Genomic DNA, 24,217 nt, shown 5'->3' with positions numbered 1-24,217 from the left:
TATTAACTGTGGTCTTTAGTACAACTCCAGTTATTAGTTTTAGAATACTGAAAGTAATTAAAGCTAAAATAAAAGATTCTGGAAAAAGTTAAGTTAATTTTTAGCGTAATTTTGAACTATGCTTTTAAGTTTAGACTTTTTACCCCCTTTTTTTGTCATCTACAACTTAGATAATTAAAATTGGACACCCTTGCTATCAGCGAAGTGAAGCACTCACATGGAATCCTGTTCTAAGGGGATGGAAGGATTTCTAAAATGTAGATCTTCCGCTTGTACTTGAAATTCTCTGATGTTATTTATGATACCGTTCAAATAAATAACATAAGCGATGATTGCTTGTTACAATGTCAAATCTGAACCTGACTTTTCACTTAAGAGAATCAGATGCAACTTTCTCAACAATAGCTCCAGTGCAGTGTAGGACTTTATAAAGCAAACAGGGACTTTTCAAATGAAAGCTTTTCTGTTGAAGAAACTTTTAAGCTTTTAAACTTTAAAGCATATTTAACTTACAAAAATCCAATTCAGTGAGTAGGTTAATATATGCATGCTAATAAATGTATCAACAACTGTTTTTTGAAAATAGAAAAATGTAAGGAAGGTACTTATGAACAACTTTGTGTGTACAAAATGAAGCAATGCATTATTTTCTCAAGCTAGATATCCACCCTTCCTTTAAAGGAACAACTAGTGAGTTTGGTTGGAAAATGCTTATTCTGTCATCACGAGCAGGGAACTCAACAGATACAGAAATGAAAATACAACAAAGGGTTATTCAAAGAACAATTCTTCACAAGCTTCAAAAGTTTCTGTAGGAAAAGAATTTGCATCTGCAGTAAAACTCACAGAGTGATATCTGCTGTGATCATTACAATAAAGAGATTAAACAAATACACAGAACACTAGGAATTTCCCTATTATTGTGCTGCACAAAAATACAAACAATTTTTGATTTCCAACAACAAAATAAGTGTTAAAAGATGAATTCATTTTGAGACAGGATTTTGAGTAGTTGCTAATATATGTAATACATTCTTGCTCAGTTTTGTCATTCAATCCATGCTCGCATACGTAGGTTAATTTATAGTGGTAACTTACTTGTAAATAAAGATAGAGGATGACATGCATGTCTTCACTATAACGACTTTGAGTAAATTGCATATGTTGATGAGTGTATTACATTGAAAATGTAATGACTCCTGTTTTATATATCTGTATGTATCCACTTTTGACATTTTAATTTTCATTTTAAGTGCAGAATTATCCCAGTAACTCCAATGTTATGGGGGCTATGTTTACACGTGTTTTGGTAGTTGCCTTAATGTTACATTTGGTTCCCTAGAGACTACTGGTTTGAACCAGTTGATTCAGAACTGTTCATAGGGTGGAAAATGTAGGTAGAGGCTGTGCTTGTTTGAGATGCTTTCTGAGCACAGAATACCAGAGTTACACACAGTGTGGTTTTGAAAATATGTTTTTTATATTCTATTTTCATAGTGAAATCTATCTTATTTCATAGATTGGGCATAGATTTAGCTCTAAAACTCCTTGTTTGACTAATCAAAATCTTTAAGTCTCTAAAAGTCTAAAATAAAAAAGATTTTTACAAAAAATCTGTTCCTAAAGATCTACAAAAATGCAAATCCTCTCTGCAGAAAAGGTAAGCTAGTTTCTCTTCAGTTTCACTTTATTTGCAGCATAGTTTTACTGAAGCAAATACTTTTGGTGTTTCGAGGGTTTTTTTAATTTCTAAATTAGAAATCTGCAACATGTCACCTCATCAAAAATTAACATTTTTAAAAAATGTTTCACATTCCTCACTTAAGAAAAAATGTTACCTGAAAAAAAAAGTACATTTGTATGTACTGTGCTCCAAGACAGATAGATAAACAGAAATTATATACAGGGGAAAGATATTGATGTTAGCAAAGGGAGGGGGGAGGGGAGAAAAAACCCACTGATTTCATTCAGCACAAGGAGGGAATCTCTTCCCGTTGTCTCAGTCCCTGTGCATGGTGTACTGAGAGAGGGGGTTGCTAAGCCCAACCATGTTCCCAGAGAAACGTGGCTTGCTTGCTGAAGTGTGTCTCGCGTTTACTCTCTGAGCAGTGAGTTCTATCTTGCCTCCCCTCTCTAAATTTGTACTGTTGTCTCCGAGTTATTTGCTTTGCCCATTAAAGGGAAGATTCAACTATAAATGGATTGAATGGAGAGATTGAGTTTTCCAGAATGGTCCTGAGTGATTGAATATTTCCATGGGTTCAGGGGAAGCAATTTTAGGGCCAAAACTTGTGCTTATGAAATTTAGAAATTCAGTTCTGACACTAAGTTAACAAAGATTTTAAACAAGGAATTTGGTCTAAGTTTACAAGTACTGCATGTGTGCTCTGAGTGCTAGGTTGCATATTTCCTTTTCTGAGTTACATATTTGTAACATATGCTGCTTTTCCTGTACATTCAGCATGACTTTGTATTTTTCTATTTGATTTTTTTTAACTTTTGTCAAGATGAAAAAGGAAAAAAAATTAGAGTTATTTAAAAGTTATACTAATCCAATTAATATTCCGTAATGAAGAGACAGGCTGTTATAGATACGTTATGTCCTCAGCAACATAAAATTACTGACATGGGCAAATATGTTAGCTTAGGCAGCCATTTAGGTACCCATTTATGTCAAAGAGTTTTCTCATGCTTATGCAGACAAGCACAACCATAAAACTGCCCACTTCCTATGAAATTGTTTCAGTCCTGTCAAACGATCATAATATCAATACCAAAGCATACAGTTGTATTCACAGTTGCTTGTAGAGTTATGCAGCACTTTTTTTCAGAATTTAATTCCTTCCTTTTCCCCAACAATGTGTCAATGATAATGAAATGTTTATCAGAAACATTTAGGAGAGCTGTGGCTTTCATTTTACCTTTTCAGGACTAATGATACTGGATTCCTCTCCTACAAGGAGCATCTACCAGTAACTGAAATTGTGATCACAGACACTAACAGACCAAATTCTGAAGCAGCTTACAAACTGGGGCCTTTGCTTTGCCGTGGTGACAGTAAGTAACAACTGCAGAGTTTTGCTAAGCAACAATGGGTTTTGACTGCAATAAATTTTAAATGTTGTTTGCTAAACAGCCTAAGATACACTATTGTAAAAATTGCATCCAGTTCTTTTAGTAATTAGAAAGGAAAAAGACAAAATGCCATGGTCCAGTGCAAACCAGGGTAGAATTGTAAAGGTATATTTTTGATGATACACATCAATAGTGAAGACAGAAATAGTATAATTTTCAAACATATTTTGAGTACAAAATCCAGTGTTTTTATGGAATTTGAATTAAGTTACAAATAAAGCATTACATGAAGGGGAATTCATAACTGGTTACCATATCTTGGGAGAAACATACCCTTCAGTAGATCTGCATGCCTCCATCAGCAAACCTTATGCATATTAACTTCTCTGTGTATTTGTGCAACCAGGAAAACTATATTATGGGAGATTAATCCAGTATATACAATATCTATGAGCAAAATTGCAACTCCACATAAGAATTTAAAATTTAGAAACTTATAGGGTAATTCAAAACATAAAGCTTGTACATCCTGAATATGTATGTAGTAACCAGAAAAATATTATGTGTGAAGAAATCATTTAAAGGTAATGAGACAACTGGAGCAAAACTAATACCTTATTGAAGATTTATGATAACATTTCTGATTTCATTAATTTCCATCTTCATTGGCAAAGAAAACAGATTTAGTTTATGTTCAATAATATACTATTGCACAAAATTCTATGGCTGCTGCTGTTTGTAGTCAAAAGTCAGATGACACAACACTACAGATCATCCTAAAGATCTTAACTGAAGAGTTGAATGGGCAGGATTTTGTCTACAGTTGAGTAAGGGATTAAAATATTTCATAAGTTTAATTTCTTTACATCAAATGTTACCCTATGAGTTTTCATGAACTTCACTATTGTTTCAAATAATTACAAATTACTATTTTTGTTATGTGATTTTCCTCCTTCATCATATGATGTTCTGTTTGTTTTTCACATTTCTTCAGCCTTTATGAATAAGAGGAAATGAATACCAGTAAAGAAGTACCACTCTGTACTTTTAGACTCACTCAGGAGACTGCATAGATAAATAAATATAAATTAGCATGTATTTATTTTTATGTCATCTCTGCTTTCATTCCCATGACTTGTCAGGGTAATTATGCCTGGAAGATGTGTTAACAGATGTGTGTTACAGCAATGCATTCTAATTTTCTTATGAAAATTTATAAGAGACAAAAAAAAACCTGTTGGGTGCTTCCTTTTCACTTGTCTGACATCCGATTGTGAGCTGATCATTTATCCTACCTATCAAAGAACTGTTAAATCATGGGGTTATGATCTAGGATTATGGTATAATTCAGAGTAGAAAGGACCAGGTCTCTCAGGGATTTGTAAAATTGGGGCTTGAAGCCCCCAAAGATGGAGCCTGCACTGCTTCTCTGGGAAGCCTGCTCCGCTGCTTGGCTGTCCTCACTGAGAATTTCTTTTTACTTAGATCAAACCTGAAACTCTGTTATTTCAACTTATACCCATTGTCTTTGATACTCACACCTTACACAAATGCAAAGAGCCTGGCTCCATCTTCTTGATGATTTCCCCTTAGATTTTGGGGGCTGCCGTCAGGACCCCCACAAAGCTGTCCCTCCTCCAGGCTGAACCAGCCCTGGTCCTTCAGCCTGAAGGGCAGGAAAAGTGTTCCAGACCTGAACATCCTGGTGGCCTCCCCCATATTCGCTCCTTTTTATCAATGTTTTTCCTGTACTGGAGGGCCTAAAATTAGAGGCAGTACGTAGATGTTGTCTTATAAGTGTTGAGTAGAGGGGGATAACCACCTTCCTCAATTGACTGGCCATGCTCATACAGCCTATGAAGCAGCAGGCCTCTGTTGTGGCCAGGGACAAGGAAACCAGGGACAATGACAGCAATGAAACAGAAATATTTACAGCTTGTGTAGTACTAATAAGTGGGGAGAATTTCAATTTCACTACTCACCAAGTTCCCAACTACTATTAATTACATAACCTGACCCCAATTATCACAAATCTTAAAACATGGAAGCCAACTAGCTTCCCCGGGTGAATCATTAAAACATACAGACTGTTCTGACACCCATTGACCTCCCTGCCTTTATTTGATGTTTGCTTAGTCTGAGTGATTGAATTGCTGCAAAATTTCACACTGATGCTAAATGATCACAGTATTTCTAGACAAGTTGCAACAGAGAACTCTAAAATATCATGAGGACAAGCACAAGAAATCAGAGTCTGAATGTCAGAGAAATATTTTTGTAATGTCAGACAAATATTTTTGTAATGTCAGACAACATTATAGAATTTGACTTCAGAAATAAGCAATTTGGGACTGAAATAATCTCAGTAAAAAGACCTTTCAGAATATAACAGTTAATGGTAATAATTCAGCATAAACCTTGAAAAGGAACATTCACTTTGATTGTTTAATAAGAGCAGTAATAATGTAATTTTTCTCAGCCATTTGCAACATAAAGACAAAGATAGTAAGAGATGGCATGCTTTTAGGGAGGTAGGGACTAAAATTTGAGAAAACAATACAGAATTTCTGAAGGAAAAATTAATGTAAAATCATAGAATTTTGACATAAAAACAAAGTGCAAAGTGTTTAGTAAAATATTAATTGTATGGTCATATATAACAAAATATATAAACATGAAGTATCATATAATATGTTATATATTCTGTATCACATATTTTATGTCATGTATCATATATAGCACCTATATTATACCATTATCATATGATATTATTCTGTATATTTTATAGTATAATAATATATAATATAGGATAAAACATATATAATAGATGGTCTATGTAATATATTTTATATTTTATTAAATTATATTAATATCTTTCTCATATACAACATAATTTTATTATATATATTACAATAAATATTCTATTCTATTCTATCCTATTATTTTAATTGTTATACTGGAAATGACTGAGTGTATGACTTACTAGAATTTTTTGCAATGGCCTTTATGTATCAGCAGGGGGTTTTATAATGAAAATTTTCTTTAAAGTTCAGTTTTCCAGAAAATGTAAAAAGCCATGAGTTGTACTAGTTTCTGAGTTCTACATGTTAGATTTCACGCTAGACAAAACTGATGAAGTAAGTCTAAACTGTCTTGTAAGATCAACAATAACATATTAGTAGTACTCTGAAGCTGCAGGAAGGAAGCAGACCATTATTAAGATTTTTTCTAATCTGAGGTTGCAGACACCCATGAGGGTCTAATTAAATGCACTTTTAATGGCATTTGTTTTCTTCTGCACCTTTGGACAGGTGAAAAACACAAAAAAGTTCTAGTAGCACATACCCATTTTTCAGAAGTGCTGTCAAACAAGGAAAAATAGATATTCTTGAATTCACAGGTGTGGTTTGAGTCCTCTCCGTGGAGATTATTGATTATTTCTGCATCTGTCACTCTCTAAAAATAAATTATACAATTCTACTTCATAGGGGATATCCTTTTATTAAACATGTTTTTTGTTCTTTCTGACAGACATAGGTCCTTCAGAATAACTCACTGGTATACCATATAAAAATGTGGGGGAGAAGGTTTACTTGTATTTTGTGATACACTTAGTGCTTTGTTAAATGATTCAGAACCAAAAGATCATAAATTCTCATTGCATCAATAATCTATTCTTTGTAGGACATCTATTTAGAGATAAAAATAATTGTTTATGCCCACAGCAAAATAAAGTAGACCCATAAATAGTTTGTTGAATTGAATTGTCATAAACCATTCACTCCCTTGATTAAGTTTCCAAGTTAAGAGTTACTTCATTAGGTACTTCTAAGAAGTCATGTATCATAACTCAGATGCAGTCTGGCAGAAGTTGACTATTCTTCATTGCACATTTTTTTATTTTCACTCCTTTATTTAACATCACATTACTGTGCTTGGTTTCTTTATCCTAGGTTTTATGGATTGACTCTCTTCAATGAAGTGTGTTACTTATAGAAAACCAAACTATATTTGCTAGAACGAAGCAGGAAAGAGTAACCTAATATAAGAAAAATAATAGCAAAAGCAATACCAGTATAGTTCTTTTTATGTATAAAGTTCCATTCAGATATCAATGATTTTTCTCAGCATTTCTGATAGAGTTATCTATCTATATTTCTAAGATGCCAAAGTGCAATGAAAGTAATAATGATAATCTAGAGGAATATGGCCATTTAGAGAAATTAGGCCATAGGATTTGGTGACACTCAGCTCTATACATATGAGTAGCACTCACCCATTTCTGTCATCTTTAAAATATATTACTGATTCATTTCTATATCCCCTTTTCTACTGTACAATACGTCTAATAAATTGTATGCCAGCACTGCTGGTATCAGATTGAAAAATATATCTAAATATAATGAAAGTTAAGATTCCAATTAAGCTATATCAACTGAGTAGGGTAACAGGAAAGATTTTGAAGCATATGAGGACAAAGAAAACCTTTGGGCCATCAATAGATAGAAATACAATGGTTTTCATAAGAAAGAGGCATCTCCATTATTTTTGTCATTATTCAAGGAAAAAACAGACGATTAAATTCTAATAAAAAGAGTCAGTTAGTATGGGTAGACTTAAAAACCCACACCATTCAAGGGGTGTGTGTGTTGTTTTCCTTGCAAGAACTGACTGGAAATACTCTGATTTATTACTATGAAGTTCCAATAGGTATTAGAACATATAGGTGATTCTGCCCCTCTACTCTGCTCTGCTGAGACCCCACCTGGAGTACTGTGTCCAGCTCTGGAGTCCTCAGCACAGCAAATACACGGACCTGTTGGAGTGGGTCCAGAGGAGGGCCACGAAAATGATCAGGGGGATGGAACACCTCTCCTGTGAAGAAAGGCTGAGAGAGTTGGGGTTGTTCAGCTTGGAGAAGTGAAGGCTTCAGGGAGACCTTCTTGCAGCCTATCAGTACTTACAGGGGGCTTATAAAAAAGATGGGGACAAACTTTTTAGCAGGGCCTGTTGCAACAGGACAAGGGGTAATGGCTTTAAACTAAAGGGGGGTAGATTTAGACTAGAGATAAGGAAGAAATCTTTTACACTGAGGGTGGTGAGGCACTGGGACAGGTTGCCCAGAGAGGTGGTGGATGCCCCATCCCTGGAAACATTCAAGGTCAGGTTGGACGGGGCTCTGAGCAACCTGATCGAGTTGAAGATGTCCCTGCCCACGGCAGGGGGGTTGGACTAGATGACCTTTAGAGGTCCCTTCCAACCCAAACTATTCTGTGTTTCTATGATATAAATATATCCAGAACACTGAAAGAAAGCTAATGTGCCAAAATTGTGTGTAATAAATAGGTAATTATAATCTGTCAGCATCAGACTGATTCTTAGCCCAAACATAAAAGTGATTATATAGATCTTAATTGAATAAAGCATAATATAAGGATAGCGCAATGCAATGTAAAGATAATATATCATTCAGAATGAGTTTATGTAAAGTAAATTTGGCCAAACTTTTGAGGGTCTTCAGTACTGGTAAAGGCAATACTGGTGAGGTGAGATGCTTGGAGTCTAGTAAGATATTTGACGGAGTGTCACATACTTGATTGAATTAAAAAAAAAAAGGGAAATGTACAGATTCAACTGTAAAATGATAGCACAAACAGGTAAATGCAAGCAGATAGTCCATTCAACGTGAGTTCCCAGCTTGACATTTAAAAAAAAAAAAACCCTAGTGTGAGCTTTGGATATAATAATTTTAGAGACCAGCTGTATTAACTGATCATAAGTGATACCTTCATTAAAACAGCGCAGTAAATTTCTAAGTTTAGCCAAAAAACATCTGTTTCACCTATCTGCAGTAGCCTGAGAAATCAGGGCATGTCTTTGTCTGTTAGTAACAGAAGTATCTGTATACTGAACGTTCACTTCTTCCTCTTATTTAGCTTTACAATATTAATTTGTAAATTTTGTCCTAACCTCAGTCTAATCAACGTTATTTTGATCCTCTTTACTGCTTCCTGCATAATCTAGAAGTTTAATAGAAGTCTGTGGTTACAGTTTTACACTATATAAAAAGGATGTAAGGTTAAAGGATTGGATTAAAGAAGTTAAGTGATGCATTTTTTAGTGAAAGCTTCTTAAGCTTAATCTCTTTGCTTAACTCAGGCAAAATCAAGGTGATATGCTCAACTTAAATGGAATTTCATAGAGTGAGAACTTTCAAATAATGTTCTTGAAAGCAGGAGAGAAATCAGAAAAATATCCAGTGGTTGGGATTTGAAGCTAGACCAATGGGCTGAGTGTGTGCATACCTAAATGCATATATAAATTGACAGTAAGAGTGTGAATTTTTCATAAATGGACAATTTTTAATTCAATTGATTGAATGTTTTTCCTAGAATAAATGCTCTTTTTCAAAAAATGATTGATTCAGGGAATTTATGCAGTCTGTGGCATATCAAAGGTTGAACTAGATGATCGCAGTTTTCCCCTCTGGTCTTTTAATCTATAAATCTTATAATAAGCTGCAATGTAACAGAGCTGGAAGTAGTGATACAGATGGGGCAGCTGAACTCCACAAATTCTCAGAGGCAAACAGTTGCCAGCTGGTCAGACTTCATAATAGTAGGAGGATAGCTTTACAGGAAGCAATTTGCACACTTCTCAGTAATTTTGGCCTCCTCTCTGCTGTGCTGGATGAAGGGAAATTTTTGCATGTAGCAAAACTGACAGAAGTATTGGGAAAATATGGAAAGAAATAGATGTAACTAAAACATGTAATAGGTAGTGATGATTTTCCTGCTTGGTTTTGCACAGAAATAAAGTGAAACAATGCCCCCCATACACGCACACCCCCCAAAACAAAACAAAACAAAACAGTACCAAACCCAAACAAACAAACCAACTAAACAAAACCATTAGGATACAAATAATAGATGATGACATAATTTAAAGATCAGTTTAAGAGCCCAGATAGGGAGGAGCAGACCAAAGACAACAGGCAAAATCCTGATCATCTACTGGTAGTTTAACTAAGATCAGATAACCCAATAGTGTAGCTCAGACAGGCTAATAGGACCTACAATTTACAATGAGCATGCTTTCTGCAGTATTAACCTTCTACGTTACTACTACTGTGCACTTATAAACTGATCACAGTGACATTACAGTGAAATTCAAAGATCCTGTTAATGTACCAGAGACCAGAAGCTAGCTCTTACAGAGAAGAGCACTCTCTGCTGGAAGCTCTCTCGGTACCTTTTAAGTGTTTCACAAGATCCCTTTAAAAGGGAGAATATGGGGAAGATGGAAGGCACATTAAATGTCATCTTCACAAAGAGTACAGCTGCTTTGAGAACACAACTAGCACCTCCAGATTAACAGCGGTGTGCTTTAGCTATGTCAATTCATAAGAGATGGGTAGTATTTTATGTGTCATGTCAATTAGAGATTTGTTTAGTTTGGGGGAGAGGGAAGACTAGTCAGAAAAATATGTGCAGAAAATATTGTTCAGCAAGGTAAGATCTTTATTTTCTCTGCCTCAGCACTCACTACCCCTCTTGGAGTTTGACACTGAAAGAATGAATGATGCAACACTTAGAGATATCAAGAAGAATTGATACAAATAGCAAACAGATTTCAGTTTTGATTAAAAACTTGAAGAGTGGTACAATTTACAATTGCACAATTGTTTTGAGAGTCACCTTTATTGTCTTTGCAACATTAAAATGGTTAATTTATCTCTCATTTGTCCCTTTTTCACTTTACAATTTCAAGTTGGTAAGACTAGTTGATATATGCCAAAAGCTAAAGTAATTTTTGCAATATAAATATGCTGCTGTTTTATTTATAACAAACAGGATCTTCTTTTTTTACTCATGGGAAGATTGCAGTCTTGCTACTCAGATAAAATGCTAAATATTATTGATTTCCTAACTACATGGTGTTTGGCAGTTCCACAAAACTAAATAGGAGACTGAGAGCCAGATATTATAAAGTTAAGAAATTATTTTCCCACCTTGATTTACAACAGCATAAGATACTTTGTAATATACTTTTGCTAGATCTATATTTAACCCGCTTTATTGATACAGTAGCTTAACATTCATAAATCACACAATTTTCAGAGCCGAGAAAAACAACAGCTAGATAAGAGAAGACAGGAAATTAAGAGAGGTAGAATAAAACTTCCTATCCCTGCCCTCCCCCAAGGACTCCATTCTGATTTACAAAGATCATTCAAATGCCTCATTGAAGCTAATTGTATCATTACTCTACTGGACTATTACTGCCGCTATTGTCTGTCTTCTAATTACTAGCAATGTTTTACCAATTTTGTATAAATTACTAGTATTAAACTTCCTATTGTGCTTGAATTACTGGTAACAGCCAGCCCATTGTTTTTTAAATAGCTGTTATATACTTGAGTCATAACTGTGGTGAAGTTTGCTCTGTGGGAGCCATGACCTGAAACAATTGAGGAACATGGGCTTAAAATCGATCCCAATATGTAAGGCCACTGCCTTCGGCTGATGGCACTTTGCACAGGATGATAACTCTGAGGAGCCCATCAGGCAGCACAGGAGAGGGAGGTGCAAAGCTACGCTTTCCTCTCCCAGCTTAAGCCATCTGTTCACAGCTCTGCCCTACCATGTGAAAGTTGTCCTGATGGCTGCTCTAACTTGTGACGGCTGGCATTACTCCAAAGTGGTGAGTGTCACAGCAAGCAATTGCCAGAATATGTATGAATATCCTGCCATGCTGCTTTTCTAGGTGCAGGATCCAAACCCTGATTAAAACTCTGCTAAAAAGTCAGGAGGAATGAGTGAATGGACTCTGATTTTACTTCACTGGGCTGTGGACCAGGCCTCTGTGTACACTGTATCATAGAGTTTGATTTTGCAGAAAAGAGAGAAATTTGCAAATCTCCCCCCCCCCCCCCCAAAAAAAAAAAAAAACAACAACAGAGTGTGCCTGGGGCAAAAATCATAGTTTTGCATAATATTTAGACCCAAATCACAGCATTATCAGGAGAACGTACAATGGCCTTGTTCAATTAGATAGGAAGGTATTGAATGCCTCATTTGATTTAGAAAGCAGTAAGTGTAATAAAGAAATACAGATACATCTGTAAGAATTCAGCAATAATAACAAGGTGCTTCTAGTTGAACACCATAAATGCAGATTATGTTCTTATTAGAAGAGGGTGTTATTAGAGATTTTACATAAGCTTTTTAATGATCAAGAACAAAATCTAATAAATTAGGATTAAATGTTAGCTTAAACAAAAATCAAATGAGGAAAATGTCTATGTTTTATCTTGTAGTCTTTTTTTTTAGTAAAGCTGACTTACATTGGATTTATCATATAAGTAAGAACGCATATGAATTTCTAAACTGCAGTCAACTAAAGGAGAAGATAACTTCATAATTTTTTTTTTTTTTTTTTAATTCCTTCCACAATAATTACTAGGAGCTGTATCCTACCTTCTTTGTGATATCTGGTAAAACTTCACTGGACTACAACAGTAACAAGACTGTTTTCCTTGTTATGTGACATAACAATTGTCATAGTTATAGTTTATACTAGCTAATGTAGGTATAGTACTTCATTCAAAGCTGCTAGGTTTGTTTACTTCATAAAAGGATACATCAGGCCCTAACTGGACTGTCTAGCTGAGATGCCAGGCATTTTATTTCTCATTAATTGGTTTTTGGTTGTCTGAACTGAGCACCTTAATTACTCTTGCTGAGTAATTTTTCTGTATCTCCAGGAACCCCCACTTTTTGTTTTATAGACTCAGCAGGAGGCTTCTGTGGAAGTTAGACTCTCTGAATATTGCAACCCCTTCCTAGACCTGGGCACTTTCCTTTGTTTAATTGGTTATAAAACTTTTACCGGCAATATTAGATAACACTGCATCTATCACTTAATCTTTCATTTTAACAACCAGGAACATTTTGGAATTCAGCATCTTTCAACACAGAGACGTCCTACCTGCATTTCCCAACCTTCCATGGAGAGCTCAGCGCAGATGTCTCATTTTTCTTTAAAACTACTGCTTCCTCAGGAGTGTTTTTAGAAAACCTGGGAATTCAAGACTTCATAAGGATAGAGTTATACTGTAAGTAACATGACTGATGGCTATTATTATTATTATTATTATTATTATTATTATAGCTTTCAGTTGGGCTAAATTAGAATTAACTTAAAGGGGGAATATTTTAAAACTGCTCTCTAGCTTTATTACTGTTACTACTGCTATCTGAGCTTTATCATTTCGCCAAAAATCACAGCACTGAGACTATACAAATATCCATTCAAAGAAAATTTCTGCCCTAGAAGGTTCTTAATCTAAAAGCACAGCAATCAGCCCCTGACTGCTCAGACTGTTCCTCCTTGCCTTGCTCACTGCATCCCTGCCACCAAATTCTCTCCCTCTGTCCTGGTTTTGGCTGGGATAGAGTTAATTTTCTTTCTAGTAGCTGGTATAGTTCTGTGGTTTGGATTTAGTATGAGAATAATGTTGATAACACACTGATGTTTTAGTTACTGCTGAGCAGTGCTTACACAGAGTCAAGGCCTATTCTGCTTCTCACACCACCCCACCAGCGAGTAGGCTGTGGGTGCACAAGAAGCTGGGAGGGGACACAGCTGGGACAGCTGACCCCAACTGGCCAAAGGGATATTCCACACCATATGATGTCATGCTCAGTATATAAACTAGGGAAAAAGCTGGCTGGGGGTCCACTGCTCAGGAACTGGCTGGGCATTGGTCAGTGGGTAGTGAGTGCATCACTTGTTTTGTATATTCTTTTAACATTACTATTATTATTTTCCCTTTCTTTTCTGTCCTATTAAATTGTCTTTATCTCAACCCATGAGTTTTAGCTTTTTTTTTCCAATTCTCTCCCCCATCCCACTGGGAGGGAGGGAGTGAATGGCTGTATGGTGTTTAGCTGCCTGCCAGGTTAAACCACAACACGCTGCAAATTTTAAGGCCAGGCATTACAAGTGGCTGCTGGGAGATTCACTCAGTCACAACATAAACAGACCTTCTGTGGCACAGTATCCTAGCTTAGTCACACTTTCTCATAATTATTTTTTTATTATTATTATTTTATTTATACATACCCAAATCTTTAGACTTTTACACACAAATAAATTTTTGTTGCGCGAGAGAAAATTAAATGTCTCACTAAATTCAGTAAGATGATTAATGTAGAACAAATGCTTTATCTTAGTTCACTCAATGTTTTAGCCTTATATTGTTCATTATTAAAAGGGAGAGTATTTAAAAGGATGAAGTGTTGTTTCAAAAAGCTTTAGGATTAATTTGAAATGGCACATCAATTAAAAACTCTTGACAGGTTCCTCTGAGAGTTGTTTAGAACTCTTTTTACCTTGGGGTTAGACAGTTCCTCATTTTTTTACAAATCTGTTGTTTAATCAGACTCAAGTATTTTCCAGCAAAGAGTGCAAATAAATATATATATAAAATATATATCATATAATGCAAAATATTACTGTAGAAACGTTAATGCATCTTTATTAAAAAGTAAAATATTCTGCTTGCTTGGGTTTTTTTGCCAATGTTAATGTCTTTGGTTATTGAAACAAATGGGAAATCACCTGTGTTCTGTAAGCAGTTTAACAATAGAATATTGTGTAACACTTAATCGATTTGGTTTGCATTATCTCAAACTGTAGTGCTGTATTTGAAAGACACCCTGTTTTCAACAGTGTTTTTGCCATGTTTATCAAGAGTATGAACTGCCTTCTGTTAAAGTTCTGTGAACAGGTGAAAACACAGTAGCATTATACAGAAAATGTACGGGGTCAGCACTTCAGTGGAGAATCTCTGAAGCAATGATGATATTCTTCTGTGATAAATGATTTTCCATTTTCAAAATAAACAGTTAAATCATGGAAACATTAAAGGAATTTATTCAGACAGCTGGCAGAAAACCATAACTCTTTCTTCAGAGTAATAATATGCAAACTCATGTCACTTGTCCCACTCATTCATAAGCACCCAAACTACTGTATACTTACGGTTTTTACATGACTTGTGACTAGTGAGGCATGAAGGAAAGTGAAAGGATGAATTGGTCTGTATTTTCAGCATTTAAAAAAACAAAGTTTATTTCATTATTGTGTAGCATATAAAGATATTTTTTCACTTTCAGAAACATCCTAATTCATTGAATAGACAGACCTATTCTTTTTTGTGCATCATAGGTAAGATTGTTTGTAGTGGAACCAGAATTGTGTGTTTCCATTGAAGGTAATATCAGTCAGAAATGATCAATATACCTTTCCATCACAAGTACCTTTCTCTCAAAAAAAAAAAAAAGTTAATCACCTTGAACATTTCATATTGTATAGGATCACTTAGATTTCATCATCATATACTCTTTTATAATAGATGTGAATGTAAATCACCAACTCACACTTGATACTCTGTTAATAGTTCCACATAAATCAATGTCTTTTTTTGTTTTGTGTAATAATAAATAACAATAATGAAAATGTCAGGTGTCAGTGTTTAAGATGAGGACGTGTTAGAAATGATTTAAAACACATTATGTCATTAATATTTGGCATTCCATACTTGTGAACACAGTGATTTTTCTTAGTATTTTATTGATTGTTCTCAAGCTTTATATCTAATTCTTTTATTTATGACATAATGGACTTCAGACCTTTAAGTCTAACTCTGCCAAAGCAAGAGTGTCAGATCAAGAATCTTAATAGGAAATGTGTAGTTTAGTGCTGTTTGTTTGGTTTTATAAAGTTATAAACACGCAGTGCATCTGTGTATAATATTCTAGAAAGCTATTGCAAAAATGGAGGTGTGCAGCCTAACTGTATTTTAAAACACAGAGGAAATGAATTGTCTTGAAGAAGACACTTGATCCTTTTTTTTTTTCCCCACAGAATCATAAAAACCTCAAGTCTTTGCATTTTTGTTTGAGTCCCTGTAATCTTCTGCAGAAGTAATGGTTGAAAGCAACAATGCTGATTCAACTCTGAATAGTACACTCTATTAAATAATTATATGACCGCAGGTTACATCCTCTAGCTGAAAGTCTGAGTAACTATTTTATACTATCTGAGTGCGCACTGAAGGATTATTTCCTGTTTAAAAGCAATGAGTTGAACAGAAATTTAAAGTAGGGTTGGGAACACTATGATGCATTAACTTGGAGGGTCGTCTTTGGTTGATTTGGAAGTAGTTCTGAAGAGTCCAATATGCAGTTGCTGTTGGCCTTCATCTGCCAAAATTCACAACTTACTGTCCAGGATGAGTGGAGTTCACTTGTTTCCTTTATGGAAAGTGCTTGGGTTTTGTATTCTGTACCATATTACTTGGTAATCACTTTCTGCTTCTGCATGTGATGCTCAACCTCGATACTGTGAGTGGTTCTCGACGACTGTGTTTTCTGATAGTCATTTTAGCCACAGCTAGCCACTGACCACTCTCCATGATAACCATCAACTGCATCTTCCGCTCCACTTTGCCAATCTATAGCTGTGCTCTGACTATGTTTAAATGCATTAGGGCCACAAGAGTCCCTGCAATGTTTGGAAAATTTCTGAGTAAAACCTACGTAGGTAGGGCCCACAAAGTATTTTTGCACCAGAAGAGAACTTCTGGACATACCCTCCCCTGCTGCCCAGGAAATGACCAAAATGTTCTTTGCTTCAGTCCCTTGTCGCAAGAGGACAAATTTTAGAACTCAGTCAGCATCTCCCCATGTGCTGTTGGATACCTTCCACAGGTCATTTGACCACTGTGCTTATAAATGCCAAGTTTATTCCAAATTTTCAGTGTAGTTGGTTTTAGCAGAATTATTTAAAATATTATAGAATGTTAACTGATTATATTTTTCACTTTTTCTGACATATCGTATGGTCAGTCTTCAGACACTCCAACATATGACCATATGGTCATCCTTGCTATCTGGGCCTTCATCTCTGGAACTTCTGGGATTGGTTCCCTTTTTTCAAGTTTATATTACTTTTTTAGTGGTACTAACATAATTCATTATTTCAGTGGTTATTTCAAAATCTTTATTATGTGTTTTCTTGCCTTTAAAATCTAAACAGTAACATTATTTATCAGATCTGTCATTCTGATATGCTATTTAATAGGCACATTCAGTGAGTTCAAAGCAGAATTTGTGTTTTCAGGCTTCACTCCAACAGTATCTGGAGAATTACAAAGACCTCCCTACAGAAGGTAACATTCAGCAGAAATGCTCTTTACCCGATAACATGGAGTTTCTGTTGCTTTTGTTCTCCTACTGTGTGGTTGTTTTTTTTTTCTTTTACCCCTCAGTAAGAGGAGACTGAGCTCTCAACTTTGTCCAAATGAGACAAATTTATCCTAAAATTAATTTTACTGAGGAACTGTTTTTAGATATCAGCTATTTCTTATTATTGTATAAAACACTGTTGATTTTTAAGCAGAATACATCATTTATTAAAAAAGGCATTTTGTTTAAAAATTGACTGCATATTATGCCTTACTTTATTTGGAAGGTCAAATGCTATGTGTATTTGTCATTTTACTTTTCTCTCTCAGGTTCAACTGTTACAGAAAAATAGTTTATAACAAGCAGATTCAGGGCTTAAGGGATTGCAAGCATGTGGCATTACTCAGTCTAAAGGTTGGCCAAAGTGGATCTAAATGTTATAAAAAGTCTAATGTATCTTTAAAAAGTGAAAAGAAAATAAAAATATTTCATTGATTTTTTTTTTTTAAATTCAGCAAATTCATCTTTGAAAATGTTGTTTAAAGCTGATTTATTTCTCTTGACTATTTCTAATTGTTTTGCTTTTCTCTCAGAGTCCAATGACATAAATGGGAACTTTTCTTTTGGATTCATGGAACTTCTCAGACCTCTAGTCCTTTAATCAAATCCTTAATAATTCAAAATGCTGGCAATCCCTTGTTTAGGGATTACTTATTTTCATACACGATTGTCCTTGAATATGTGAAAGAAACAGTTTCAGAGAGAATATTCATAATTTTCAGATCTTCAATTTCTGGCATATTCTTCATCTTATTATTTTGACCTGCAAAGATTCAGTTATGATTTTCTAAGCAAACCATAAAACCATGTAATGTGAAAGTTGCTTAGGGAATGACTCAGTTTAATTCACCATATACATAGTCTCATAAACTACATAAAAATTTGCCCTCTGATATATGTAGAGATTGTGTGAATAAATAACAAAAGCAAATAGACGGTAGAAGATGTCGATTGGATTATAGTGGTGGTAATTTAAATACAGTTAACAATGGTAATCAATTAGCATGTAAGCAAGAGTTGCTTTTTATCCAAACTGAAAAATAATGAAGCTAGCACATTTCACTGTTTCTTGACTACTATGCTCTCTAGGGGTCCACAAACAGTTTGATTTCCATGCTGTTGACAAATCATTGTTCTCATTGTCAGTGAGTGTGAAGAATGAACTTTGGGGATAGGCCTCCCGAACTAAACTTTTCCCCTAAAACGATCAGTATTATCCCATGAAATAATAGGCTAGACATTAAAGTAACTTGTTCTGCCACTTAATCATTTTGTGACCCAATTAACTATGAAATAATTAAAACGTCCTTTATTACTGTCCTCTTTCTAGCTCCATCTGAAGTGATTTTTTCATTTGATGTTGGAAATGGACCTAGCGAAGTTACAGTGCAGTCACTCACTTCCTTAAATGACAACCAGTGGCATTATGTGAAGGCTGAACGAAACATCAAAGAGGCATCCTTACAAGTAGATCAGCTTCCACAAAGCTCTCACAGTGCTCCACCTGATGGGCATATTCGCTTGCAGCTCAACAGCCAGCTTTTTGTAGGTAAGCACTCATTTAACAGAATCCTTCCTAGTTATCATCATGGAAATATGAAAAGTAATAAAAAAAAAAAAAACAAACAGGAAGAAAAAAAGGTGGCAACTGGGTTTTTTGAAAACAGTTTTTATGATGAGATGAGAGTTTTTGTGAAAAATCCATGGAGATGTAGCTCTATTTTGAGATTACAAATTCAGTGCCTTAGCCTATAGTTACTGCTGGACAGGATTTCAACCAAAGTTTTTTTCTTTTGAAGTCTGAAGAACAACTAAAGGATCTCTATTTGCACCATTTTTTGAGAGGATGTCACCTGCTGAAGGAAGCTGTGTTACTTCTGTAATTTCAAGGAAATTTTGTTGTCTCTCTTCATCCACAACTTCTCAGGTTGCCCAGAAAAGTTGTGAATGCCCCATCATTGGAAGTGTTTAAGGTCAAGTTGGACAGGGCTTTGAGCAACCTGGTCTAATGAAAGATGTCCCTGCCCATGGCAGGGGGGTTGGACTAGATGAACTTTAAAGGTCCCTTCCAGCCCAAACCATTCTGTGATTCTATGAACCTGTGATCTACTCCTCTGCCCTTTGCTAACACATTTAATGAAATAATCAGACTGTGTTTACTTAGTATTGGAAACAAGAGAAAGGGACTATTTGATTTCACACAACCAGGAAAAATACAGATCTATGGTTGGTTCTGTCTAAACTGTGAAAGCTTCAAAGGAAGAAGTTTACCTGAATATTTCTGCCTTTGTACTTTAGTAAATATGACATTAATGTATTTAGATAAAACACTGGAAAAGCAGAAATGGAATAACAAAAAATTACTTAATGTTTACTTAGCTATTACATAGAGCTATGTAGAGCTATGTGTTATGTACATGGTAGTGTTCTTACTGTAATATTGCCATATTATGAATTTGTAAATTTCTGGTATATATGTATGGAATACAGTATAAGAGCATGTAAAGTCTGCCCTACTTTTAAACAGAACTTTATCTAGATCTGCTGTGAGACACATCATACTAAATGAATTTATGTTTTATTTGATGTGTGTTGGGGAGGAGTGCAGTTAAGAAGAATAGTGTTCTGAAACTGTAGCTACAGAAACTGTGAATCCTTAGGAAAAAATTAAATGGAGAGGGAACCCTTGTATGCTGAGATTGGAATTCTGACTTGTGCCTCAAAAGGCATCAAGGGTAGAAGATAGAGACTAGACCAAACATTGAAGAATTTTATATTTTGATTAAAAGCATTGAGGAGTTTTCTATAACAAAGAAGATATCCAAGATATTAGCTATAGTGGAGTTAGAAGTCTTAACATTAGTTTATATTTGCAGTAATGGACTAGAACTATTAATGGAATGACTAGGAGATTTCTGTTTACTTTACTACAATAAATTATATTGCTGTCCTCTGACTTGACTTACTATATAACTGCTATTATTCGAACAGTTGAAATTAGATCAATTTGAATTTGCAAGGTCTGATCTGTGAAGCAAGACTAAGAAATGGTCTAATTCTACAGGTGTTTATGCTAATAACAAGTCTGAACAGTTTTATAATAATTTTGACAATTAATTGATCTCTAGTTCTTCTAACCCTTCTCCCAAACAATCTAATACTGTACTAACCTGTATTGACAGTTGCATTTTCTTGCAATTTTTTATGAAGTAATTGGCCATTCAGTAGAGTGATTTTTTTGTAAAAAAATTTGACAAATTCTAGTAATTTATACACATCCATCTCCTGTATGGAGCTGACAATTTAAAAACTGTTTTGACTTATCTACAAGCAAGCTGTCTAGCTTGTTGTGTTCAGATAATGTTCAGGTGAATAATTGTATTAGAAGAGTGATTCTGTTGTTTTGCTTCTAGTGTTGTGGGTTTTTTTTCCTCTCTGAAAATTCTTTAAGGTCCTGGGAGTAAAATGAAATAACATTCACTCTGTACCTTGAAATCCCCTATGAATTTATACAATTATTTTGAAATAATTTGGAGCAGAACTGATAAAAATGGCATTTGTTTAATTTTATTCAGTCAAAACAGTGTTTTTGAAGTGTGACATGACAAATGATAATGATTCATTTGAATCATTTGTGTCATGCATTTCCTGAATACAATTTGTGAGGGTTTGCTATGACTGCAGCAAGTTTTTTTGGGTAATCTGTTTCTGCAGCTGCAATACTGTCATGTGGATCAATATGGTGTCTAGTTTATTTTGTGTTTGAGTTAAACCAATCTTTTGGATAATGCAACTTTTTATAACTCCCAACTATTTATAAGATATTTTCATCTCTTCAATTAAATATAATTTTTTTCAGTGAAGAGAGTAATGAGACTTACTTCCACTGATAGTCCACTGGTACGGACTCAGGCTTGTCTGCTCAAACCAGTGAAAGGATCTAGAGAAAAACGACATATACGGTATTAGCAGAGGCACTCTTTACTTAAATGTCATCTCGTATACCTAGTACCTGCCACAGTCACCCATCAGTCAGTTACTAACATACTAGGACTGTGATTTCTTCAGGCTAAAACACTCTTTTTTTACCTCTTACATGTATATACTCTGGTTTTCCAAAGAAGCCAGAAGAAGAACTAAAGCCTATAGCTGCCATCAAAATGCACATTTTAGCAGAGATAACATAAAATCTTCATATTGTTGGGTGGTTTTGTGCCATTATATCTGTAAATAACAACAGCTATGTCAAGATTTTCCATGTAACCCCAGGAATTTTACAAACTTTGGAATAAAAGGGGATAAAAATGGATGACCACACGGAAACATTTAACCAAAAGTTAATTGGAAATGCATGAGAATTATAGTTGGTAATCTTACATATCACAGAGTATTTTCTGCTTTTACTTTTTAAAACAGAACAAATGACAGGAAATATCAGAGTAAGTTGTGCAACAAAGGATAAGAGAGATGATATGTAGACTGCACATCTTGCTATGCAATCAGGGTGAATAAAAGGCTAGCTGTGAGGAAGTGTGCTAAAAATAAACAACAGTGAAAACAAATGAAGCAATAATTGCTGTTAGCCTTAGGATTGCCTTGTATCTTTATTGCATTTGCTTGGTAGTCAGGTATATCCTGACCAGTATTCATCTGTAGTGAGGTGGATAAACCTTCCTATTACTCAAGAATGGACACAACTTCCAGTATGGGACAAAGTATGTCAGGCCAGACATCAACTGTGGGGTATCATGATCCACACCATGAGATTGACAGATGGACAGACACACAGATCAGTTGATCAGTTAGTAGGATCTTGAAAGAGTAAAACTGTACAGCTCATCAGTCTCAAATCCCCTTTTTTCTTTTTTCTTTTTTCCTTTTTTTCTTTGGTTTTTTTTCTGTTTTTGTTCTTGGGTTTTATTATTTGTTGAGTTTTTTTTCCTTTTTTCCTTCCCTTCCCTTCCCTTCCCTTCCCTTCCCTTCCCTTCCCTTCCCTTCCCTTCCCTTCCCTTCCCTTCCCTTCCCTTCCCTTCCCTTCCCTTCAGTTTTTTTTCCTTTTTTCCTTCCCTTCCCTTCCCTTCCCTTCCCTTCCCTTCCCTTCCCTTCCCTTCCCTTCCCTTCCCTTCCCTTCCCTTCCCTTCCCTTCCCTTCCCTTCCCTTCCCTTCCCTTCCCTTCCCTTCCCTTCCCTTCCCTTCCCTTCCCTCCCCTCCCCTCCCCTCCCCTCCCCTCCCCTCCCCTCCCCTCCCCTCTCCTCTCCTCTCCTCTCCTCTCCCTTTTTTAAAAAGAAAGAAAAAAAAAGAAAACCACCTAATTTCTGGATGTTACTTCTTTGTGAATTAATAGAAGTATGCATCATTGCTTGGTATCTTACTGTGCAAAATCCTTGTTTCCCATTAAAAGCTTCAAGGGTTCGCTGTAATTACTTGACAAAAAAAGAAATCAGATATGCTTTTAAAGCTATTTATAAATATTTTCACATGCATAGGCTTGTATCTTGGAAATTCATAGTAGACTGTTCAGGGGTTGTAAAACATAAAGAAGTTTTTACACATCAATTCTTTTAAATTTTTAAAAGCTCATATGAATTTATTTCAGGTGGGACAGCATCCAGGCAGAAAGGATTTCTGGGATGCATTCGTTCGTTACAGTTGAATGGAATGGCCCTTGACCTGGAAGAGAGAGCAAAGATAACGCCAGGAGTTGAACCAGGCTGTCCTGGACATTGTAGCAGCTATGGTAACCTGTGTCACAATGGTGGAAAATGTAGAGAGAAATACAGTGGATTCTCCTGTGACTGCACTTTCTCTGCTTATGCTGGGCCATTCTGTAAGAAAGGCAAGCATGTCTTTTAGCTTTATCAGTTATTGAAAATAGGACTATACAGTCCAGAACAAGATCCTTACAGCCCTTTAAAGATATGTTTAAATGCTTGCAAGATATTTATGTTTTACTTAACACAGAGAAACATTCAGCTGAATTTGTTCAGTAAGTGTAAGATGTGTTAAACACTGTCTTCCAGAGATATGTTCAACATATACTATTTAAAGCAGGAACCACATTACCTGAGAGAATCAGCATCTTTCCTTTAATGTTATGCAACTCCTTTGATTCTTTTATATGATACTAAAGCTAGGAACTATATCTTTATGAATAAACTTTTGGATTTCTGTCTTTCAAGTCTTAATCTCAAAACTAAGTCTAAATTTGGAAAACAAACCAAGAAATAGAAAAACCTTAAACTTCTTTTTACTGTAAGAAGAAAGTGAGATCATCGGAAACAGGACTGAGCCCATGTTTTCAGCCATTTTAAAGGCATTCTTTGGTGATGGTGTCATACTGGTAGATGATCACAGAACATCAAGTTTGCATTTTAAGAACATAATTTTATCTAGAACTTTTGATATTTGCATATAATTATGAGCTGCTAAAAATTACTTGCTTCCTCCATGTATTAAATGCATTCTGCAAAGTACTCAGTGGCTTAAATGCCCTAACTCCATGTTCCTCTAAATTAGTGAGCACAACATCTGTCCAGCCACCACTGCCACCACAAGAATAAAGGACTCGTGCAAAGTCCTTTAATATCTATTGCTGTGGAGCTAATGCTACTGAGTGAGGAATGATACTTTCCTCCTCCCCAGCAAACAGCTGAAGAGACTAATGGTCACACTCCATGTTTATTATTCTGCAGGGGCAGAGCATCTCCTGTTACTGAAAGTGTGGGATGACCTATAGTAATAACTTTCAGTCACCTTCTGTCAAAGATACTGAGCCAGATTACAGAAATTTCCAGAAATTTTTCTGAAGTGTGGAGGTTGTCTGTGAA

The 24,217-nt window shown here is 35.3% G+C and overlaps 1 protein-coding gene across 2 annotated transcripts in view; it reads left to right on the top strand.

Moving 5' to 3' along the window:
- CNTNAP4 (contactin associated protein family member 4) overlaps nt 1–24,217 on the top strand; it is a 247,180-nt gene that overhangs the window by 202,033 nt on the left and 20,930 nt on the right. For both annotated transcript variants that reach the window (XM_076362422.1, XM_076362421.1), the window contains 4 exons: nt 2,930–3,057; nt 13,022–13,192; nt 18,721–18,939; nt 22,987–23,226. In XM_076362422.1, coding sequence (XP_076218537.1) covers nt 2,930–3,057; nt 13,022–13,192; nt 18,721–18,939; nt 22,987–23,226 — 758 coding nt within the window. The remainder of the gene's footprint in view (nt 1–2,929; nt 3,058–13,021; nt 13,193–18,720; nt 18,940–22,986; nt 23,227–24,217) is intronic.

Source organism: Aptenodytes patagonicus, chromosome Z, assembly GCF_965638725.1.
Source record: "Aptenodytes patagonicus chromosome Z, bAptPat1.pri.cur, whole genome shotgun sequence".
Lineage (NCBI taxonomy): Eukaryota > Metazoa > Chordata > Aves > Sphenisciformes > Spheniscidae > Aptenodytes > Aptenodytes patagonicus.
The sequence above is the reverse complement of the archived record's forward strand: the minus strand, read 5'-3'. Positions and strand labels throughout refer to the sequence as shown.